Genomic DNA, 25,424 nt, shown 5'->3' on the forward strand with positions numbered 1-25,424 from the left:
TCATCGTGGACTAATGTTATTAGTGGAGTTCCTCAGGGTTCAGTGCACACGTAGCACATGCTTCTTGATTCAGGGTTTGAGCCCGTGACCACCAAATATGGAGGATGTGGAAAGGTCAGGGAATGACCAGAGCATATCAGCGGAGCAATATGGCCTTAGTTGCTAATGCACCTAAAAAAAACAAATGACAATTAACAGTTATGTCAAGGATCTGGGTATATTCTTACCATGTGTATGCCATATCCAAAAATTTCATTGCTTCATACAGCATGTCCCCCCCCCACACACTTTTTCTTACTATTGAATACACCATATATTGTCAAACTGATAGAGTAAGCTTATCTGCGAAAAGATCTAATCCTTCCAAACTCTTCCTAGTTCATTTCACAAATATACGTGGTCTCGATTCTAATCTCAACGATGTCCATTTCCACTTGCAGTCTGCCAAACCCCATGTACTTTTTCTGACAAAATCTCAGTTATCGGTTGATTCGACCACTGCTAATCTCATTTGCCCAAATTATTCACTGTATTGTATGATTCCTTTCGCCTCGAAGGTGGTACTTGTGCATATGTCCGTTCCGATATTCCCTGTCAGAGACTTGGTAATTTGGAATCTCCTCGTTTCGATCTTCTCTGGCTTAAAATCTCTCTACCTCATTGTGTCAAATTTATCTGTTGTCTCTACTGTTCTCCCAACTCCACTAATCACTTGGAGCTCTTTGACTTCCTCTCTTTGCAACTTGACTTTCTCCAGTCCAACTTTCCTAAAAGTGAGGTAATTTTCCGTGGTGATTTTAATGTTCACAACTCTAGCTGACTTCCATTTTCTAGTCACACCGACCCAGCAGGTCGAGATGCTGAGGCTTTTGCAATTACTAATGACCTAGCACAGATTGTTTATTTACCTAAAAGAATACCGGACAATCCTAATCATACAGCCACTGTATGAATACGCTTGATCTTTTTCTCACAAACAACCCTTCTAAGTACACGGTCGAAGTGAGAGGTCCTTTAGGCACTTCAGATCACAACTTGGTGATTGTCTCTTCTCCAGTGGAGCCTTTATCTCATGGCTATTCCCAACCTTGTATTGTTTGGCATTACAAGAATGCAAAATGGGATGACTTGCGAGATTTCTTTTCTCTTTTCCTTGGTCGGATTTCTGTTTCAAAACTTCTGATGTCAACGTTTGCTCAGATCATGTCAGTGAAATTATTCTTGTAGGAATGGAATCCTTTATTCCACATTCCACTTTAAAATGTCGTCCATATTCCACTTTAAAATGTCGTCCACATTCCACTTTAAAATCTTGGTTTTCCAATAAATGTGCTAAGGCTGTTCAAGAGAAGAACTTTGCACTTCAGCTAAGGATAAAGCTAACCTGCTAGCATCCCATTTTTCTTCCAACTCCTGTATCAATGATCTTAGTAAAATGCCTCCCACCATTCCTAACACGCTTCATTCAATGCCTCCTGTGGTCTTCTGTCAAAAGGATGTCAGAAGGATTTTGACGAATCTTGATGCTAAGAAAGCTCTAGGTCCTGATGGTATTTCTCCACTTGTTCTCAAAACCTGTGCTCCTGAAATTACTCCTGTTCTTTGCCGCCTTTTTTCAGTTTCTTATTCCAAATGTGTTTTTCGTTCTGCTTGGAAATTTGCTCATATCCAGCCAGTTCCTAAAAAGGGTGACAAATCCCTCCCATCAAATTTTTGTCCCATTGCAATTACTTCTACTCTTTCTAAAGTAATGGAGAAATCAATTAACTGCCAACTCTTAAACTACCTAGAAACCTTCCGCCTGATCAATGATCGCCATTGTCGATCCACTGGTGATATTCTGGCTTATGTTACCCATTTATGGACAAATTCAATGGAAAAGTTCGGGGAAACACAAGCAGTTGCTTTTGACATCTCAAAGGCTTTCGATCGTGTTTGGCATAAAGTTCTCCTAAACAAGCCTCCATCTTATGGTTTGCCAACTGTTTTTTGTAATTGTTTATCCAGTTTTCTCTCTGATTTTTCACTGAGGGTGATGGTCATTGGCTATCTATCTTCTAACTTCTCCAACTAATGCTGGTGTCCCCTAAGGTTCAGTTCTTTCCCCCACTCTTTTCCTCTTGTACATTAATGACTTTCTTCCATTGACTGGAAATCCTATCCATAGTTTTGCTGGTGGTAGCACATTGCATTCCGCTTTCCATTTTGAGAAACCTTGCCCTGCTCAATCAATTTCAACTTCTCAAATCATCATCATCATCATCAGCCATTTTCAAACCACTGCAGGATGAAGGCCTCTCCAGCAACTTTCCAGTTCCTTCTGTTTTGAGCACTGGTCATCCATTTACTACCCAGAAACTCATGAATTTCATCTATCCATCTCCGCCTTTGTCTTCCAGGTTTTCTTCTAGCTCCTCTTGGATACCATTCTATTATTTTCTTAGTCCATCTGTCATCATGTCTTCGAGCTATGTGTCCTGCCCAAGACCATTTTAGTTCTTTAGTTTTGATAAGAATGTCCTTTACTTGAGTTTGCTGCCTAATCCATGTATTTCTCTTCTTATCTAACAGTGTGATTCCTAATATAATTCGTTCCATTCTTCGCTGTGTACTTCTCAGCTTTTCTTCCATTCTTTTGGTGAGTGCCCAAGTTTCACTTCCATAAGTCATGGTGGGGAGTATACATTAGTTCATTATTTTATGTTTCAGACAAACTGGGATATTGCTCTTCAGTATGTGACTATATTTCCTGAATGCTATCCATCCGAAATTTATTCTTCTGTTGACCTCCATCCATTTATCATTATTACAGCTGATAACTTGTCCCAGATAAGTATATGACTCCACCTTTTCAATTACTGCTCCTTCAATCATTATTTCCCTTTCTGTGGCATACTTGTTCATCATTACTTTTATTTTAGCCATATTCATCTTTAGTCCAAAATCCTTACTAACTGTGCATAACTGATTAAGATTTTCCTCTAATTCTTTGAGATCGTGGCTTATGACCACAATGTCATCTGTAAATCGTAAATGGTTTAGGTACTCTCCGTTCACATTGACTCCTTTCTGCAACCAGTCTAATCTTCTGAAAGCATTCTCAAAGGCAGCAGTAAACAGGTTCGGAGATATTGTGTCTCCTTGTCGAACTCCTTGTCGAACTTCTCAAATATCCGCTACCAATTCCTTAAATGCTGATCTCCAGGTAATTCTCCAGTGGGGCAAAGACAACTTAGTTGATTTCAATCCTTTTAAAACTCAGTCTTGTCTTATATCTCGCAAAAATGATTCTTCTTTTGCTCTTATGCTTGTCTTTGGTGACACTCCAATTTCTAGGCAAAATGATATATCTCTTTTGGGGATTGTTTTTGTTTTGTTTGTTTTTTTGGTTTTTAGGAGCATTAGCAACTTAGACCATATTGCTCCGGGATATGCGGTGGTCATTCCCTGACCTTTCCGCATCCGCCGTATTTGGTGGTGACGGGCTCGAACCCCAGTCTAATCAAGAAGTGTGTGCTACGCACTGCTGCTCCTTCCCACCTGGCTACGGAGGCGCCTTTTGGGGATTACCCTGACTTCTGATCTCTCTTGGCACAAGCACATTACAAATATTGCTTCCTGTGCATCTAAAAAAAACTTGGTTTTCTCTTTCGCTCTCGGCTTTCTTTTCTTCCAAACAGCTGTTCACTCTGTACAAATCACAAATCCACCTTACCATGGAATATTGTTCCCACATCTGGGGGTGGTGCCCCCAAAACCTTTCTCAGGCTTCTAGATTCCATTCAGAAGAGGGCAGTTAGGTTAATTAATGACTCCTCTTTAACAGAGTCTCTCCACTCGCTGTCTCATAGACGTACAGTTTCTGCTGCGTGCCTTTTCTACAGATACTTCCAGGGCACTGTTCTTCTGAATTGGTTTCTATAATTCCCGCTCTCTCTTAAAACATTCCTAACACTTGCCACCAACATCCATTTACTGTCCAACTTCAAACTCACAAAACGAACTTTTCATCTTCCTTGTTTATTCATTCAACTGCCATGTTCTGGAAGAACCTTCCTTCATACGTATTTCCTGAAAATTACAGTCTACAGAAGTTCAAGTCTAATGTCAACAAATATCTTCTTTCGTCTTTTCAACCTCTAACCCAAGGACGGTACTAAGTACTATAGGTTCTAATACCTCTTGTGTTTGGGGTTTTCATAATGGGGGAAAAAAAAAAATGTCTGTGCCACCTTTTCTTACTTCTGAATACAACATGAATGGTCAAAATAATAGAACAAAGTTATCTGTGAATAGATCTAAACTTCCTAAACACTTGTTCATTTCACAAATATACAAGGGTGGTTCAATAAAGAATCGTTCTGACCTAGCTGCAGAGATTCTAGCCTGTTGATTCTTGGCACAGGTTTTAGTCCTAAAGTTTTAGTCTAAAGGTTTCAGTCAGAAGTAAGAAAAGGTGGCACAGACATTTTATTTTTTTTCTACATAGCCACCTTGCAGATTTACACATTTTCCCCATCGATGGATGAGGCTATGGATACCGTTTTTTAGAAGTGGTGAGGTTGGTCTTTGAACCATGAGAGTCATGGTTCAAAGACCAACCTCACCACTTCTAACTCATTTCTGAAACTCTGTTTCAGAAATGAGTGCCTCGTCATCGGGGAAGTGGGTCCCCCGAAGAAATGATTTGAGGGAAGGAAACAAGAAGTCCAATGGTGCAAGATCGGATGAGTAGGCTGGATGGGGCAGTATTTCATATCCAGAAGTGGCCGCTTCTGTTGTTGCAATTTCAGAAGTGTGAACTGAAGCATTCTCACACCTTTGGACAGTATGCCATGTCTACATGTTTGATTTTCTCCCGTAATTTTGTGAGTAAGTTGGTATAAGAGGCACCTGTAATTGTTCTACCTTTCAGCAGGTAATCAGTCATTATTATGCCTTTCTCATCCCAAAACACTGTAAGCAAGACCTTTCCTGCTGACACTTGGACCCTTCTTGGTGGGTGGGAAACCATAATGTTGCCATTCCATGGACTGCTTTTTACTTTCAGGGTTGAAATGGTGTATCCAACTTTCATCCTGAGTGATTTGATGAGAGAAAAAGTCTTCCTCATTTTTTTGACACATGGCTAACAACTCTTGTGATTTCTGTTCACGATCAGCCTTCTGGAAACCAGTCAATAATCAGGGAATCCATCTTGCACTCAATTTCTGTAAATGGAGTTGGTTATGAAGGACTGTTTCAACAGAACCCACACTAATCTTCACCTCCTGGGACAATTCACACACAGATATCCGGCGATCTTCCATAATTAACTACTCCACCTTTCTGATTGTGCAGTTGTCAATGGCTGAATGGGGACGACCTGGAATGAGTTCAGATTCTACCGATGTCCGACCACACCTAAACTGTCTATGCCAGTGCTTCACAATTCCATAGGATGGGCTTCATCCTTATATACAGCAGTCATCTCCTCGTGGATTTCTTTAGGAGATTTCCCCTTCAAAAACGGATACCGGATTACAGCTCTAGCTTCAATTTTGTCCATGATACTACTTCGTCACATGTTCAGCTCCGTAAGAGAAAAACAAATTAAGACACAGGGCCAAAATTTTATACCTTTGGTACAGAGATATGTATGATGCTACACACAAAATATCATGACTCTTGCGATATGTGGAAGTAGGTCAGGGCGATTTTTTTATTGAACCACCTTCTCATCCTTCTCATCAGCAAAATGATGCAGTCCACATATTTAAGAGTAGATTAGTGGCTTAGACTTGACTATCCAGATGCCAATGTAAGAGTCTTGAGTCATCATGCTGATGTTTGCTGTGTTGGAGACCCCAAACAACAGCAAGGAACTTTTCACCAGGACTCAGATCACTGTAGCTGCATCAAAGGACTAGTGTTTGTGGCATTTTTTTCCTTGGGAAATATAATCTATGATTTTCTAGAACTGATTACATGACTGATGCTGTATACACTTGCACCATTTTGTCTCTACTAATATTATTTGAGAGATTACATTTGGGATTACATTATTTAAGATATTTTTTCACTCTGAAATTAAATTATTCAAACTAATAAACATCACACAATTTTATTTTATGAGATGATATGTGACGTATGAGATGTATTCAAATTATAAGGTCTCCAAATTTGTTTCTCATAAAGTACACAAAATACAGAGATGAGATTTTCCTAACTTTTCAACATAGTCTCCTAGAAGCTGCACACATTTTTTCACACCTATCCTTCCAAGCTGTTAAGGCTGTGACAGAGCTTTCTTTGGAGGAGCTATGTTCAGCCCACTGGTAAATGGCAGAAGCAGCTACTTGTTGGCTAGGAAATCTTCTGCCACAAAGTGTATCCTTCATCATTGGAAACAACCAAAAGTCACTGGTTGCATGTTAAGGCAAGTGTGGAGAATGTGGGATAAACTCAGTGCTGTTTTCTGTAAAAATATTTTGCACATTTCCAGAACAATGGGGTGAAGTGTTGTCCTGATGGAAACAAATGTGAATCAGTTTGTGTGGATGATTTTTCTGAAGTGCTGGGAGGAAATTTTTTTTTTTTTTTTTTGAAACGTCTTCATATGAGTTTCCTGTCACTGTAATGCCTGTGGATACAAAATGGGTAAGAATTATTCTATCAGTATCCCAGAAAACATTAGCCATCATTTTCTCTGCACTTGCAACGACATGGAACTTTTCTTCCATTGGGCAGACTGATTTTTGTTTCTGAATTGAAGAGTGGAACTCATGTCTCATCCATCATGACCAAGGAAAGAAAAGATCCATTTACTGCATTATCTCAAGTGAACATTGCTTCACACAGGTTGACACAATTGTCTTTTTGTTCTTGAGACCCACTGATCTGATGCCTGCTCACTCTAAGATCTTGGAGTGTGATATGCATGGATCCAGCACAAATGACTGTAGCTGTTGCAAGTTCACCCACTGTTGATCTTCTGTTACCCAAAACCATTTCCTCATCCCAGCAGATGTTGGATTGGAATGACTGAGTCAACATCTTGGTTCACAGGCTTCATTCTTGCTGGACTCCTGTCCTTCATGAAAGTTATGTACCCAGCTATGAACATTTTTCACATCCGTAAGGTCTACAGGACACACTTCTGATATTTCCCAATGGATTTCAATTGGACTTTTCCTGGTGAGATGCAAAAATCAGATACAGTGGATTCCGGTTATTTGGGCCACCGGTTAATCGGGGCAGCCGTTTATATGGGGCAAATCTTAAAAAACAAAAACCAATCGAGAAAATAGCCAGGGTTTACTTCGCTTATTTGGGACAAAATGCCGTTTAATCGGGGCAGGAGATCTCGGCACTGGAGATTACCCTACGATTGTCTCCGACCGTACCACGTAATTAGGTCGGATTTCTGGAGGTCACAACCATAAAAACAATTAGCAGTCACCTGTTTATTGGGCTTTGCTGTTAGTGCAATCTATCATAAACGGACAGTAAACTCGATTTTATTGAATTTGCGGTAATACCGACAGCTGGAATTCTGTGGGTTATTATGGTAAAATGTGTTTACACTTCCATGGAATCTTCAATCATACAAAAAAAACAATTTTCAGACTGTTCTCTTCATTCCTATTTTTAAAGCTTTGTAATTTGTTACTCCGTTCTCACTTGCGCGTGTTGTGTTACTTGCAATTTGTGTGTGCCGTGTTCTTTGTTATTGATTGCTTATCTTTTTACTGTTTTAAATTTTAACCCCCACCCACAAATGTCAGTGAACAGAAATGTCAACTAGTTAGTATGTACATATTACAGTACTTATTAATTATTCTGATTATCACGTATATTCTTCCGATTTTCACGTATCATTTAATTTTTTAATTAGTAAGGTAATAAAGAGTAAATTTATGCTTAATATATCTTTACTTTTATAGACTGTGGATAATATTCCTCCTATTTTCGCTAATTAGAATCGCTGTTTAATAGAATTAAAATTCAATTCACAAACGTGATCACAATGACCGGCGCTTACTACACATCATATAGTGAACGGTACATTACTGTGGTGAGTTCGTCGTAACGTGATTTGATTGTACAGTGAACTAATTGTAAAGGGGGGGGGGATAAATTGTATTTTTAACTATTTACGTGAAACTTCGGATAATTGGGGCAGCCGCTTAATCGGCCCAAAATGCACTAGTCCCGATGTGTCCCAAATAACCGGAATCGACTGTAATCACATGGTATTCTTGATGAGTGAAGGACTCCATTTTAAGTTTATAAACATAGTATACTGTTTAGGGTATTGCAATCAATGTGACATGGTGCACTGTGCTGTCATCTTCTGAAATCATTCAGAACTAATTTGCAATTAAGAGTAAAAGCAGTCCTGCACATATACTTTGATTATTTAGTGAGAAATAAATTTAGATACCTTATAACTTGAATGCATATGCTACAGATTTAAAGATTAATTTAATATATTATCATATATAATTAATTTTCTCTTACAATTCCCTTTAGCGAAGATATTTTTAAGAAAAAAAAGTTAATTTCATTTTCACTTTAACAACTGTGTACCTCTGTTTATAAAATACTGTAATTTTGTTTATTTCATCACAGGCTTTTCATGATCCAGATATTCCAGAACAGGTAGTATCCTTATGCATATACTTGCTTGAAATGGCTCTTAGATTTTCTTCTTCTTCATCTTCTTCACTGCCCGAAAAACAGGTAGGTATTTGTGCAGTCATATGTCCACCTCTTCTTGTGTATTTCCTAATATTTCCTATTATTTTAGAAATAGGGAAATGTATATTCAAATATTTTCAGCTTTTCAGGAAAAAGCTGACTGTTGACTAATTTTCATGCTGCAGGAAGAACCTTAACTAGCTTAAGAGAGTGTCAAAAGGGAGTACATATTAAGATTTGTGTACACGGTTTTAAGAATAAATGGCAAATGCCATTAGAATCAGAAAACTTTCTGAAATCAAGGTTGTTTACAATTCTTTTGATATCACCCTAACAAAATAAAGTATGCAAGTATAAAGGAAACACTACCGAAATTCTTTAGGGGATAATGTCCAAAAAATTAAATATGTATAGAGTAGGATCAAAAAATTCCAGGACTGAATAATTTTTATTTAGCATTAGCATTAGTAGAGGCATTTGATGCAAGAAAGCAAGCTTATGCAGCATCAGCCAAAAAAATAAAATAAATAAAATAAATAAATAAATAAATAAAAAATAACCACTTCCACTTCACCCCTCTGTTCGTTAGAAATACCTGTCCAGCTGAGCCTTTAACTTATTTAGGCTATCAACTTCCACGACAAGGGATGGAAGTCTATTCCACCAACCAACCACCTGCTGGCTAAAGGCAAATTCCTCACGTCTATCCTACATCTGTCTTTTCCCAATTTGAATTTATGTCCTCTCAGGTTATTATTCTGAGCAAGAGGAAGAATCCCATCAGCATTGAGCATGCTCAAACCATTCAACGCTTTATACACCTCTATCAGATCACCTCACTGGTGCCTAGTCCCCAGACACTGTAATTTGCAAAATTTAAGCCTATCTTCGTAAGAGCACCCCTTTGTTCCATTCACTAATCTTGTTGCCCTTCTCTGTACTCGTTCCAGCATCTCTACATCCTTCTTGAAATGAGGCCTCTAGGCCTTATACAGTACTCTAGGTGTGGCCTGACCATTGCCTTATACAAGGGAATAATCACCTCCTTATCCCTGCTAGAAAAATTCCTATATATCATCGACAATACACCATGAGGTACTCTTGCAGCCAGTCTGCACTGCTCAGAAAACTTCATATCTGCCTGCACAACCACCCCCAAGTCCCTTTCATTCTCTACCACTGTCAGTGTAGCACCACAGAGTTGATACATTGCTGTGGGGTTGCTGTTTCCCATATGTAGCACTTTACATTTGTCAATGTTAAACTTCATTTGCCACTTCTCAGCCCATCTGCTCAACCTTTCCACATCCTGTTGCAGTAGCATAGTGTCAGTAGTGTCCTTGACAACCCTGCCAACCTTCGTATCATCTGCAAACTTGGACATTAAGCTTGATATACCATCATCAATATCATTTATAAATACAGAAAACAATAATGGACCCAATACTGAACCCTGAGGGACTCCACTAATAACATTAGTCCACGATGAGCAGTGTCCATTGATTACGCCTCTGTCTTCTCCCCCTCAACCACCCCTTTATCCATAGCAGCAATTTTCCTCCAATGCCACACTGCTCCAATTTGTGCAGCAGTCTTCCATGCGGAACAGTATCAAAAGCCTTTCTAAGATCCAAGTATATAATATCAAAGTTATTCCCTGCATCCAGTTCTTTTGTGACTGCATCATAGTATCCAATTAAATTGGTCAGGCAAGACTTCCCCTTAACAAAACCATGCTGTGTCTGAGCTATAACTGAAGTCTTGCCTAGATGATCCTGCAGTGCTTCTTTAACCAGTGCCTCCATTAATTTTCGATGAACAGAAGTTAAACTAACAGGTCTAAAATTACTTGTGTCGCCCTTTGATCCTCCTTTGTAAATTGGGGTCACATTTGCACATCTCCAGTCCATGGGTACTTCCCCTGAGTCCAAGAAAGCTCTCATAATTATGGCTAAGGGTTTGCTTACTTCCTTTGCTGCCTCCTTTAATATAACTGGATAGATCCTATCCACCCAGGTGCCTTTCTTGTATTTATCTTCAACAATTTCTCCTCCACTTTACTCTCAGTTATTACAAGATTCTGTAGCTTACTGCCAGAGTTGAATACACCTCTGGCATTCCCCTCGCTGAATAACTCCTCATGTGTGAATGTCGATGCAAAATATTCATTTAGTTTGTTAGCTACCTGAGCAGGGTCATAAACAGTTGACCCATCGATATCAAGTGGACTAATCTGATTCATCCCCTTCCTTCTAGAGTTTACAGGACAGGCATTCGGAGGGAATGGTGTGATTTTTTTTTTTTGGCTGATGCTGCATAAGCTCATACACTTGCTTTCTTGCATCACATGCCACTACTAATACATAAGTAAAGAACTCTTTGCTGTTTTTCTTTGCATCCCTTGCCAAAGATTTCTCATAATCTGCCTTTGCCTGCCTAACCTCCTTTGTAACTTGGTTACAGATCAACTTGTATCTATCATAGGCTTCTGTGTCACGGGGCGCATTATAGCCTTAGATGCTAATGCGCCAATAAAATTCAAACCAAAATCTGTGTCACGTGTTAATTTGTATGTATCCCATGCATTTTTCTTCTCTGCCATATGTCTCGTTAGTTCATCTGACATCCACTTAGGCCTAAACCTTGAACAATATTTCTTAGTTGGTATGTAAAGCCTAGTAGCTTCCAAGATAAGTTCTTTGCATGCTTCCCATTTTGAATTTGCTGTTGGTAACATCATCAGTTGGTCCCACTGTATAGAATTTAAATACTGTCTCAGTCCATCGTAGTCACCTTTATGAAAGCAATAACCCTTCCCTTTACCCCTAATGGTGGTTACCTCTTTGAGTAAAAGAGGCACACTGTGATCACTGCCACCTAGTGGTTCATTTACCTGCAGATTCTTAATGCATGAAGAATCACTGCTGATAATCAAATCAAGAGTATTGCTCCCTCTAGTTGCCTCCCGAACATGCTGATGTAGAAAACAATCATCCAATAAATCCACAAAAGCCTTGCTAGTGTGTGAGTGACCAGCCCCCAAATTCCAGTCAATATCTGGGAAATTAAAATCCCCCATTATAAGACTCTCTGATTTACTGGCCCACTGTATTTCCCTGTACAGTTTCTTATTATACTCATCAGAGTCATTAGGCCTATATCACACTCCTACTCTCAATTTTGATCTCCCAATGCTTATGTCACACCAAACTGACTCGACACTGCACTGTCCAGCAATGTCGACTGGCTTCACTTCCTTGGATTTTGTATTTCTTTACTAATAGCATAACCCCTCCTCCCTTCCTATCCTGTCTATCCTTTCTGTAGACATTGTACTCCCCAAATTCCAGTTCTGCATTCCTTATATCTGTGTGACACCACGTCTCTGAAATCCCAACAATATCTGCCTTTGATGTTTTGAGCAATACCTCAAATTCATCAAATTTATTTACTAAACTCCTAGCATTTACAAATGTTATCTTTCCAGATAATTACTGATCAGGTTTTTTTTTTTTTTTTTTAATAATAACATTCGTTATTTACACATTTTTTCATCATTTATCATTTACAGAAAAGCTTCTTCAAAGTCTTATCTGAAAGTCCCTTGATCCTGTTTGTCATGGCTACCATAACTTCTGATTCACTGGAAAATTTTCATCTCCTTCATTGAATTCTTTAGCTAGGAAAAAAAAATCATATGATATAACATCAGGCGAATAAGGTTGCACAATGAGCACAAATATTGCCATAGAGTAGTTTCGGTTTTTTCCTGCACTAAATTAAGGTCTCTGTCTGATTTCATCTCAGAAGTTCCTAATGATTTCCAAGTACAGTCTTATTGACATTATGATATGTATATTCATAATGAATTATTCTTTTATCTTCAAAAAATAATTTTAGTATAACTCTATCTTTAGGCTTGTCAGTCCAAATTTTTTTTTCCCTGGAAGACATGGGAGTCTAATTTGGATGACTAATGTTTTCCTGCAGATAATAAAGTTATCTGATCCTCTGAAGAAGTTCCATAATCTTTTCATGTTTAAAATATTAAATATGGTGGCTCAGTAAGTAGCATATAATATTCCAACATAACATGTTATATTTTCAATTCTTATTTTATTATTGGCCCAAGTAATGCTTCTAATCAGAGACATGGTCTCTCACATTTGAAACATTATTAATAATGCTTCAAATATGGGAGATATTGCATCATCCTCAGTGATATTCACATACTTCTTTCACATACTTATACCATTCAAATATCCTGCCCCTCCATAAAGATTTTTCACAGTATGTGTTGACAGTCATTTTTAGTGTCTGAGGCTAATTTTTTAACAAAAAAAAAAAAAAAAAAAATTTATTGGAGATCTCTGTTCAAAAAGTGACATTCTGAAAAATGACAGTATAAAATTGCTTACTATCAACAATTGATAAAAATAAATCTTTGTGTATATACATCCAAATTGCTGCTTATAGTAAAAAAATTCTAGACATTCTAGGTTACAAATTAAAAGTTTTTCATATTTGATGTTTGGCTATTTTTAACAAGTTCAGCTCTGGAACTTTTTGATTATACCTTGTATACTTAAGCCAGGTATATCTCTTTGAAAGAGGTTATAAATCTGGTTTGCATTATTTGTTTATATCGATACTAATTCAAAGTAATGAAAAATAAATAAACTGATAGATCACACAAAGAAACCTTTAAAGTTGTGTCAATAATAGAGGTACTATATCTTAACTGTCCTCTGTGACAGCATAGTCATTTTGCTACTTGTCATTCTTTTAGAGAGTTCTGGGTTTGATTCCTAGAAATGACCTCAGGAATTTCCGAAGCCATCTTCACTTGAGTAGATAGCGAATCTGAGGTAGAGGGAGTAGGGATTTCCCCCCCCCACCATGAGTTATTATGGGTTATTCAGCCCACACATGTGAATCAGTCAGTGTACAGACATAATACACAATGGTGCAATATAATCTAAGTTAATGATGCACCTAAAACCCAACAATATTGTATTGTAACTGTCCCACTAATAATTTATATCATTATACATCACATGAATCTAATTGTTTCCTCTGTAACAAAACACAAATAATTTTATTATAAAGTGGCTCTCTGCTGTTTTAATAAAATGACCTCCTTGAATCTCATGCTAAATGTCTTTATAATTACCTTAAAGGTTCCATTTTATAGCAATATCATACAGGTTTCTGGCAAAAAGCTTCCTCATTCTTTCTGAAAAGCATTAAATAAGCTTAGATTTTACTTTTGATGTATTTGTTTATCCTTGTTTCTTTCTTCCTTTAAGGGGAAAACTGCTTCCTCTTCCAAAAAGGAGAAAACACAAGAGCTGCCCTTAAAACATGAAAAAGTCTGTTAGTTACAAATCACACTTCATTATGATATGTTTTCATATTTTTTGGATTATCAAGTGATGAATCTACACTCCCATCATTAAACACATGAATTTTAAAGTAGCAGGTCTCTGATAATTGGAAATTAATGCCTATATTTTACATAAAGATTTTTTTTTATAATGGTACATAATTTATAGTATTATCCGTAATGCAGTAGTTAATGTTCATGGGCTTTCATCTATTTCTGGCTCTCCAGATCTTTAGAATGATCTTATTTCATCATATATTGCTTCCAGAAGAATTTAAAGTATCAAGCATTTATCATCAAATGACTGTAGATAATTCATTTTTAAGCTTGTTTCCAGTGCATAAAAAGGCTGTCTTCAGTTTTTCTTCCTATTTGCATGTAGCATGTTACATATTCAACTCAAAGTGAGCAAATTGCAGTGAAATCTGCGGTGAAAGTGAATTTGGCTCTTGAAAGATTTGCCAAGTCATTCTAAATTCATAGAAATGAGACAACAGAAATCCAAGGTTGTTTTTTTTTTTTTTTTTTACATACTCTGAGTTATCCATATATATAATTGTATAAGTGTATTTCAGAATTAATAGATAAAAAAAATGTCAAGTCAGTAGCAAATTTTCAGCATATGTTCTGTTTGTCCCTGGGAGGGCATTATATCCAATTCTGATTCCATAGCCCCCTTCCAGGTTATCTCCCTACAAAGATACACAGTGGATTCCGGTTATTCAGGCCACCGGTTAAACAGAGCAGCCGTTTATTTGGGACAGATCTTAAAGAACAGAACCCAATCGAGAAAATATCCAGGGTTTACTTCGCTTAATCGTTACAACATGCCATTTAATCGGGGCAGGAGACTGCAGCATTCGAGATTACCCTACGATTGTCTTCAACCATACCACGTGGTTCGGTCAGATTTCTGGAGGTCACAACCATAAAACAATTAGCAGTCCCCTGTTTATTGGATTTTTCTGTTAGTGCAATCTATTATAAATGGATAGTAAATTCAACCTTATTGAATTTGCGATAATACTGGTCACCGGAATTCTGTGGGTTTTCACATTATGGTGAAATGTGTTTCCCCTTCCATGAAATCTTCAATCATATAAAAAACAAATTTTCAGAATCTTCTCTTCATTCCTATTTTTTAAGCTTCATAACTTGTTACTCCGTTCTCACTTGTGAGTATCATGTTACTTGCGATTTGTGTGTTTGCCATGTTCTTTGTTATTGATTGCTTATCTTTTTACTGTTTTAAATTTTAACCCCCACCTACAAATGTTGGTGAACAGAAATATCAGCTAGTTAGTATGTACATATTACAGTATGTATTAATCAAGCTATGCACGTAAGTGTAAATTTATATTTATTTTGCTAACCTGTGGAATATATTCTTCCGATTTTCACGTATCATTTAATTTTTTAATTGGTAAGGTAATAAAGTATAAATTTGTGCTTGATATATCTTTACTTTTATAGCCTGTGGATAATATTCCTCCTATTTTTGCTAATTAGAATTGCTGTTTAATTAATAGAATTAAAATTCAGTTCACAAACATGATCAGAATGACCGGCACTTACTACATATCATATAGCGAACAGTACTTTAATATGGTGAGTGTGTCATAACATGATTTGATCGTACAGAAAATCAATCGTAAAGTGAGGGTCCATTGTATTTTTAACTACAGTAAACTTTCGCTATTCATGGGGGTTACGTTCCTGAGAAATGCCATTCCTGAAAAATGCAGCGAAAAGGGTTCCGTTCCAAAGTATGAAATTTATAAGAAAAGCTAAAATATTGTCTTTGTATAAAATATTGTCTATGTATGTATGTATGTATTATATGTACCTACATAATATGACAATGTACATAGATAGTTCATAGTGAAATACAAGCATAAGGCATTGAAATGAAAATAAGAAACAATTTAATATTAAATGTAATATTTATTAGAAATTTCAAACAAATCTTTCAAACCAGCCTTTGCTAGCTAAAAAACTTATCCCGCCAGTGCTATCACCAATTTCGCTAAAGTGTTGATAGAGGTGTTTTGCCTTTTCACGAATGATGAGTGAACTTAACTGAATTTTATTTTGAGTTCTGTCTTGTGTCCACAGATTTAGAGCTCATTGATTTTATAATGTTTTGCCACTGACGAGACACTTTCACCATTAGAAATTTTGTCTAATAACTCAGTTTCGTAGCCATATTTTTGTAGAGGTTAGAAAAGAACTTGTCCACAATAAAGTCACTTTCTTTTAATCGTTAACACACTCGAAAAAGTCTGTTTACACTAATACACTGCAAAACGGCAAATTTTTCACTTTTGTAAGCATATCAATTTATAAATTTATTCAATTTATAAGCATATAAATTAAAAGCAAACGACGAAACCTTCCATGACAAGTGCATAACACATACTGAACAAGGATTAGCAGGAAACATCTGCACTCCCCCCCACACACACACCCATTGAGTGCTGTTTTGACTGGGCAAGATGGTTTTAGCCACACCCATGTTTTTTATGGCAGAAAATGTTCATGGCGCTTAAAAATTCAAATTTTTTTAGGTTTCATTTTATATTAAATCAGCAACAGCGAAACCGCAAATACAGATACTACGAATAGTGGGAGTTTACTGTATTTATGTGAAACTTCGATTAATTGGGGCAGCCACTTAATCGGGCCAAAATGCCTAGTCCTGATGTGTCCCAAATAACCGGAATTGACTGTATATGCAAATGAATATTTGGTAGGAAGTATTTGTAAGATACACGAATACTGTAGGCGCCTCCGTAGCCAGGTGGGCAGGAGCAGCAGTGCGTAACACACGCTTCTTGATTAGACCGGGGTTCGAGCCTATGACCACCAAATACAGAGGATGCAGAAAGGTCAGGGAATGACCACCGCATATTCCTGGAGCAATATGGCCTTAGTTGCTAATGCTCCTTAAAACCAAATAACAAACAAACAACAACTACTGTAAGTTTAGCATACTTGTTTTCTCTTTAGTATGTGTTAAAGGTGGAAAAAATACTCAGGCATTTAGTTGTAACTCTCAGAATAGCTAAAAAAAAAACATATATAAGGTAGTCAAAAACTATAAGTATGGAATAAATACTTTGATTTGCTAAACAAAGGAGCTAAAGACATCACAAAAGCAGAGGAAAAGATTGAAATGGGAAATTGAAATATCTGATGCACTTCTTATTCATGTCCCAGGAATGAATGAATCGTTGAAAGCAAACTTCTCTGGTGAAGGATTTACTTATATTGGGAGACCTCAATTTTTAGGAAAACACACCTGTTTTTGTCTAACTGTGCAGTCTGTTTGCAGCTGCTCACCATTGAATATGCATCTGTCCATCAGCATGATGTAGCTGGATCCTTGATTCATCAGACCAAGCAACTCTTTTCCAATTGTTCAGTGTCCAGGAATGGTACTCCTGTGCCCATGCAGGCAGAGGTGTTAATAACAATTAGTAAAAATTTGCACATGAACAGGTCACCTACTCCACAGGCCTACCTGCAAGAGCACCCACTGGATGGTTCTCTTGCAGATAGGCTGTAGTCTACTGTTAATTGAGGGATCATGAGCAGTCTGTTGTCCCTAATAGCATGTACTTACTGCCATTCACCTTAACTGTCATCGAGTGGTTGTGTCCCTCTTTGGACCATTCCCACCACACGTTCACTACGACAACTCTTAAACAGCTGAAAATGACTAGTTGCTGACATGCTGGCCCTGCCTTCTTAGTACTACAAATCATTCCTATTCAAGCCCCGTTAGGTCCTTCCTTTCTCATTGCATGAGCCTCACACTGACAAACTGACGGCCACTACCTGTGCCATCACTATATATGCTGCACTGGTCACTGATATCACTCCTAGGTGCTGTGGGATGCATCCTCTCATGGAGATGGATGGTCATAATGTTTTGACTCATGAGTATGTGTGTATACATACATACATACACACTCATGGGTCAAAACATGACCACAAGGTGTTTCAAAATTGTACAGGTCAAATGTAGGAGAATATTCTACAACTAAAAATAAGAAAAGCTCCTGTAAACGCATTTCAAGTATTAAAATGACAAAACATATATACCTATACTGACATGAATAGCATTGTTCTGTTACTGGATTATATCATTTACTGAGTTGTGAACAATCAATGTGGCAGAGTGGTACATATTAGCAGTGTCAATCTCCACAATGACTGCCTCATTTATAGTATAGAATTTTTTAAACTGATATTATGGTAGATACTACAACTCTGCTTACTCTTGCTGAATTAGTTATGATTTTAATTTGTACCGAAATTTGTAAGAATTATTTAACATCATAAAACATTTGTTGCTGTAGTGAGAGACAACTTAGAGAAACAAGTACTGTGAAACCATTACAAGTAAATCAATAGTAGAGGAGATTGCAATGAACACCTGTGTAAGTATATTCTACCATGAGTACTAGAAGTTTATCAAGTCAGTAAATGTTTCATCTGCAAGCTTATGGAGGACATTACATAAACAGCAATCATGTCCATTTTGCAGTGTGCCTGTACGAGACTTGTTGCCACAGATATGGATAAATGCAGAAATTTTTGCCAGTGGCACATTTTGCAATGTACACATGAACCTCAATTTCTCAGCCCAAGTTCTGGTTAGAGGTAAATCATGTTTTATAAGAAATAGAATTCTCAACTCTCAAAACACTTATACATGGGTCAAAGAAAACACACCTATGATTGTCAATACTTATTATCAACATTCCCTCCCCCAGTGCTCTAGTAAATGCTTTCCAAATGATCGAATGGTACATGAGTTAAGTTTCCAGCTCATGAATAATGCTACTTTCTCCCCAATTGAGAGGATTTTTATTTTCATACTTGGCATTTCAATATGATTTCAAATTGTATTAAAATGAAACTGCACAAAATCGAGATACTTTCAAAGATATACTGAATTTTTTATTAGGAGTGAGTCCAAAAATTGCCTACGTTGCAGTAAAATCTTATTCATTAATTCTCTACGTTTTCTGTGAATTGACATTAGGAAAGACCCAACTTGATTTTCACTTGGTGCCAAATGCAAGATGTCATTCAGAGCTGCATTTAGTACTGTGCTCTTTTTAATGGCCACACCATATAGAATGATGACCTGCTTTTGGGGCTCACAGGCATCAAGTGCTGTTATTGTATGCTCTCTTCCTTCCATTTATTGACACCTGAACATTGTGCGTGTGCGCGCACGCGCGTTATTTTCGCACCATGAAAAATTAAGAAATTAATATGGTCTAGGCTTGTTTCTCATTCTTTCCAGTCACTATATCAAATGACAACAATCTGCTGTGTCGGATGTCCTTGGGTGTAAAACAGTATAGACATAAATGCTATCTTCCATTGCTCTTTATTACTACCTAAACATGTTTTTGAATGTGACATTGTTACTGAATTTGTTTTTGACATGAATTTAACCAGGTACAAATGCCCTGTATAGAAGAATAACTTCAGAAAAAAAGAATCCTTTTTATTAGCATTGCTATGAGCTGTTGAATTTGTTGGTTAAAAAATGACATACTGGGTTCTCATTATGCCTTGTTAAGCAATTGCCCACTATACCCTTAAGGCTCACAATTATCATACCCATATATAAAATTTTGCTTTAAAATACATTTGGTCTAGCATTTATTTTTTTTATCTTCTCACAACAGCTATGACTTCATTATATCCATACTCCTTATAAATAAATTCTGCTGTACCTTTTTATATGAAATTGAATGTCAGCCTAGATTTTTTACTACATTTTAATTTAAATTTACTGATTGCTAGAGCATCTTGTTTTATATATAAAATTGGGCCTATCAGAAATCAAAGATCCATGTTTTTTAAGTATGTAGCAGCAAGGTTTCTTGTTTAAGGCTTAAAACTAAATCAACAATAATAACATTTTAGAGATATTATACCATTTTTAAATATCACTGTAAACGCCCGTGTTCAGTAGGCCAGTTGTTTGGTTTCTGATGTTCCACGATTTTAACTATTTTTATATAAGGTTTTTTTTTTTTTTTTTTTTTTTTTTGCACACTTAGATATGAAAGTTGCCCTCTTTTAACTTTAATAATTCTTTGTACAGTTTACATGTGTAACTGTCTCATATTCTCTCCTGTTTGTTTTAACCCCTGCAATGGTACTAGTTATATTGAAAATGGTAGTACATGACCTGACAAGTCTAAACTTTTTTTTTTATTCACAGAAAAATAATGGATTTTTTTAAATTATGCTTGGAGCATACCAGTATTTAACCTTTTTTTAATGGATTGCAATCTGTGTAATTTTTTAGTTTTAATAAACAATTAAATAACCATTTAAAGTGTGAAATTTTGAAAGTGTGCACACACATTATATTTAAAAATTATTTTTTCAAAATTTATTTGAAATTTGGCATACTGCGAAATGAAGTGAATTGGAATTTGAATGTTGTTAACTCTCTAACTGGAGTGAATAGCACCTTCTCTGTTTTCATAGTGCATGAAAAAAATTATTGTGTGCCCACTGGACATTGCAAAGTATTTGTTGCTGTTCATTTAAAACAGTTTTTATATATATATATAAAAACTTTTTTTTTTTTTTTTTTTTAGAAGAATAAGAAAAAACAGAAACAAATGAGAAATATTTAGTAGCAAACACATGTGATTCCCATACTATTGTGAAACAACTTCTAACAAACATGGTAGCACTAGACTTAAAAAGGTCTTCTCGTGCTATATAAATCTGGGAAAATGATTAAAAAATCAAAACTGTATTTAGTAAAAATTTGCCTATATTTAGGAAGGTATAGAAAATTACATTTTATCTTAACACAGTCTCATTATTTTTGAGTTAGATTTCACAGGTATAGTGTTGTTACTGCAGGATTAAAAGCTTGTAAGACAAAAACAATTCTTAGCACTGATGTAAAATTTGAAATAAATAAGTCTTGGCTTTAATTCATTTTCTTTTAATACATACTTCACAAAATTATCAATAGTTGTTTAGGGCTACAAATCTAACAGCCCTGTAGAAATATTTGTTTCTTTAGGATAGCAACTTACCTGCACAAGAAGTTCCTGATCTGAGCTTTACTAAGTGGTATCCCTTAGACTGTATTCTTCAAAACATTTCAGTAACTGTGAAAAGTGTTATACTTCAAGAAGATAAAAAGCTCTCTGTTCGTGCAGTCGAAGAAATGGAAATCGATCTAGAAGAAGGTGATGAAGAAATGGACACTAGTTTGGAATGTGCTACATACCATGTCCAGAGTCCTGTAACAGAAGAAGGTACTATTTTGAAATTTAGCCTGTTTGGTAAATAGCATAAGTGTGTGTTAAAACAAAAAAACAATGCTGCATTATCTATCACCAAAAGAAACTAAATACTGTTTTTATAATAATGAAAATGTTTTCCTAGTGATTACAGTTTAATATAGCAGAAAATGAAATTTTTTTTTTTTACATACTTTTGGGGATTTACCCCCCTATCAATGATAAATAAAAAAAAAATAATAATAAAAATCAGCTTGATATTTTCTCTAGTTAACTGGATAGCTGCCTATTTTTAAAAGATATTGAAATCACTTCTCAGTTAGTTTTAGTTCAATTTGTTTTATTGTTGGAAATATTTTAAGGGATATAAATATATTGCTACCTTCACTTTACTGTTTTTTTTTTTTTTTTAAATTGTGAATTAAATTATACATTACATTTCTGTTTATATTCTGGCACAACTGTATAGGTCAGAGGATCTTACAGCTAGTCATTTGACAAGAAACTTATAATTAATTGTTATTTGTGGTTATGGGGATTTATAAGTACTAGACAGCCTGAAAAATGGCAAACTTCTCTGGTTTTTTTTTTTTTTCTTTCTTCCCTGTATACTAATTTTATTTCCTTGTCTCTGTCCATTTGCATGTAACAACTTAACTCTTAGCAGACAGATTTGCATGAAATTTTATATTTAGCTCTTTTAGAAAGATTTGTCAAATCCTTTCCAAATTTCATTAAAATCCAAATAAATCCAGTGGTTATTATTATTTTATTTATTTATTATTTATTATTATTATTTTTTTTTTTCATGCATATCATATTGCTCATAGGTTACCTATATATTGTACGCTCTAACTAAATCACCTAGACATTTTGTGGCAGTGCATTGATTGTAGAAATGAGTGGACAATATGGCCAATGCTCAGAAAATAAAAATTCTTGGTTTAAGCACTACACATATTAAAGTGGAGAGAGTAAAGAGATTTTTTTGAAGAGCTTACTCTTAGTTATAATTTACTGAATTTATAAAAAATATACTGTTACCAAGATCTGTGAAATGTGTTACATTTCATTTTAATTTTTATTAAAATTAAGGAGAAAATATGAGTAGTGGCAGTGTATTACAGAACAATACATGCATTGAAGTGGAAAGAATTACTTTAATATATTATTAGTTAATTAGTAATTATTAGTAAAAAGTTAATTATTTATTATTTAATTTCTTTTAATTTCTATTGAAATGAAAAGATTCTATTGATAGATTCTGTCAATAGATTGAAAAGATTGATATATCATTTCTATTGGAATGAAAACATTGAATAAAGACAAAAAAAAAAAAAAAAAAAAAAAAAAAAAAGGCGCGTCTCCGTAGCCAGGTGGGAAGGAGCAGCAGTGCGTAGCACATGCTTTTTGATTAGACTGGGGTTCGAGCCCATCATCACCAAATACGGAGGATGCAGAAAGGTCAGGGAATGACCACCGCATATTCCCGGAGCAATATGGCCTTAGTTGCTAATGCTCCTAAAAATCAAATAACAAACAAACAACATGAAGACAAAAAAATATGGAAGTGAAAAAATTCAGTTAATTAAAAAAAAATTGTATATACCTGAAATGTAATGTAATGCAATGCATAATAACTTTTTGGACTGATTTATCTGTTGGTTTTCTAAATATACCTATATATCTAAATATACTAGACATGTGGCATTGGTCATTTGATTCATGATACTGGATGTGATTGATCGATATTACTCTCATCATATCATAATCCATTGTCAAATCTGAGAACTGACCTTCCCCCTCCTCTTCCTACTTTCCATTTGGCTTTATTAGACCATGGATAACCACTGAATTGAAATGGATGCTATACAAATTGGTAAGTTCAGTTCAGCAGTTGCTGAGCAGGTATGGAAAGTGGGACTCATTTAAACCCTTTGTAGCATCCATTATTGGGTATGAAAATGACCAACAGTATCAGCATTGGTTAGAGGCAATGCATATGCGGTATGAGAAATAAGTAGGAAGCCTGTAGAGTTGCTAGAACAAGTACAGAGAAGGGCAACAAGACTGGTGAAGGGAACAAAGAGGTGCTCTTATGAAGAAAGGCTTAAGTTCTGCAAAATTGCAGCTTCTGGAGACTAGGCACCTGTGAGGTGATCTGATTGAGGTATATAAGGCCTTGAATGGATTGAGTAGGCTTAATGATGAGGGGATTCTTCCTCTTGCTCAGATTACAAACCTGAGGGGCATAGATTCAAACTGAGGAAAGACAGTTGTAGAATAGATGTGCAGAAGTTTGCCTTTAGCCAGCGGGTAGTTGATTGCTGGAACAAACTTCCATCTGTTGTTCTGGAAGTTGATAGCCTAAATAAATTCAAGGCAGAACTAGACAAACATTTGGAATGGATGGATCAGTGAAATGGGAAGTTTTTTTTTTTTTTTGGGCTGATGCTGTATAAGCTTGCTTTCTTGCACTAATGCTAATGTGATGAATAGAGAGAGGAGAACACTTATCAATACTGTTTTTGGGTCTCTGATACTGAGATGTGATAAAGTTAGAAATTAAGAAGGGAAGTTGGAAGGTTGGTTCTTACATTGAACATTGCCATCATCATAATTCAGTGTCAGTCGTTTACACACAATATCATGAATCCCACACATCTAGTAGGTATACAGGGTTATTACACAGTAGCTTAAAAACATTGTATTCTGATGGCAGTGAATGGGTATATGGTGGTACAGAAAGAGGGCCACAAAAAAAAAAGCACAATGTCTTTTGGTTTGAGGAAACAAAGTCAGCAACAGTAGTTCAGAGATGATTTCACACTTGTTTATGAAGAAAATTCTTCCAGTAGAAATTCCATGCATCAGTGGCACAGAAATTTTTTCAATATGAAATGTTGGTTTTCTAAATGTACCTACTAGACATGTGGCATTGGCCATTTGATTCATGGATAGAAAACAGACAGAGATAGAAAACATGGATAGAAGACAGACCAAGTGTGAGTGATGAAACAGTGGAGGAAGTGAGATGTATGTTCCTCAGAAGTTTGAAAAAATCAACAATGTGTGCTGGTCATGAATTTGGTTTGCTACAGAAACATTTACAGCCCAAGCCTTACTGCTATCAAGTGGTGCAAGCAGTCAAAAATGAAGACAAAGTGAAGCACACTAATTTCTTTGTAGAAATGCAGGCAAGGCATGATGATAAAAATGATCTGCTTAAGCATATCATGTTCAGTGATGAATCTACATTTCATGCTAGTGACTATGTCAACATGCACAATGTTTGTGTTTGGGACACGGGTTAGTTCCTGCTTGAACATGTTTGTGGCAGCCTGAAAGTCAGTGTGTTCTGTGTTTTGAATTCAGAGAAAATTTACAGGCCTTTCTTTTTTTATGAAAAAACCATCACTAGGATTGTTTATCTCTATATGCTTGAGAATTTTCTGATACCACAAATCAGCACTGATGACCCCCAGTGGACAGTTTCTCTTCCAACAAGGTGGTACTCCATCTTATTATCATCAAGAAGTGACAGCATGTTGGGATCAGCACTTCCAAGGAAGACAGATTGGTTTTTTTGGGTCCCATTCATTGGCATCCACAATCCCCATAGTTGATACCAATGGATTTCTATTTTTGAGTTTTCATGAAAGATGACATCTTATCAACCACCATTAACAAGGAATGTGGTTGAAGTGAAGGCCAGAATCATTGTGCTGCCATAGCAAAAGTAACTCCTGAAACACTGCATAAAGTGTGAGAGGAGCTTGATTTTCAATGGGATGTTTGTTGAATAACCACTGTTGCCCATTTTGAATATCTATAGCTGTAGCTCATCAAAACTTTCGGCACTCTTCTTTAATTTGATGTATTTGTCTTTCTGCTGTTTCTAAAATTATGGTGCTTACAATTGTTTTAAGTTGGTAAGTTACTTTGTAATAACCATTATTTAGAAAGACACTAGATAAATCATTATGATTGAGAAATGTGGTCTGTTTGTCAAAAGCTTCCATATGTTTAGTGGCGCCTCCATAGCCAGGTGGGAA

The 25,424-nt window shown here is 36.1% G+C and overlaps 1 protein-coding gene across 2 annotated transcripts in view; it reads left to right on the forward strand.

The window, feature by feature from the left end:
• The window catches only part of Ubr3 (Ubr3 ubiquitin ligase), a 452,715-nt gene that overhangs the window by 218,487 nt on the left and 208,804 nt on the right, over positions 1-25,424 (forward strand). For both annotated transcript variants that reach the window (XM_090383419.1, XM_090383420.1), the window contains exons 17-18: positions 8,614-8,724; positions 21,147-21,384. In XM_090383419.1, the coding sequence (XP_090239545.1) occupies positions 8,614-8,724; positions 21,147-21,384 (349 nt within the window). The remainder of the gene's footprint in view (positions 1-8,613; positions 8,725-21,146; positions 21,385-25,424) is intronic.

The sequence above is a fragment of the Mastigoproctus giganteus genome, chromosome 10, assembly GCF_048544385.1.
Source record: "Mastigoproctus giganteus isolate SK-2022 chromosome 10, ASM4854438v1, whole genome shotgun sequence".
In the NCBI taxonomy this organism is placed as follows: Eukaryota; Metazoa; Arthropoda; class Arachnida; order Uropygi; family Thelyphonidae; genus Mastigoproctus; species Mastigoproctus giganteus.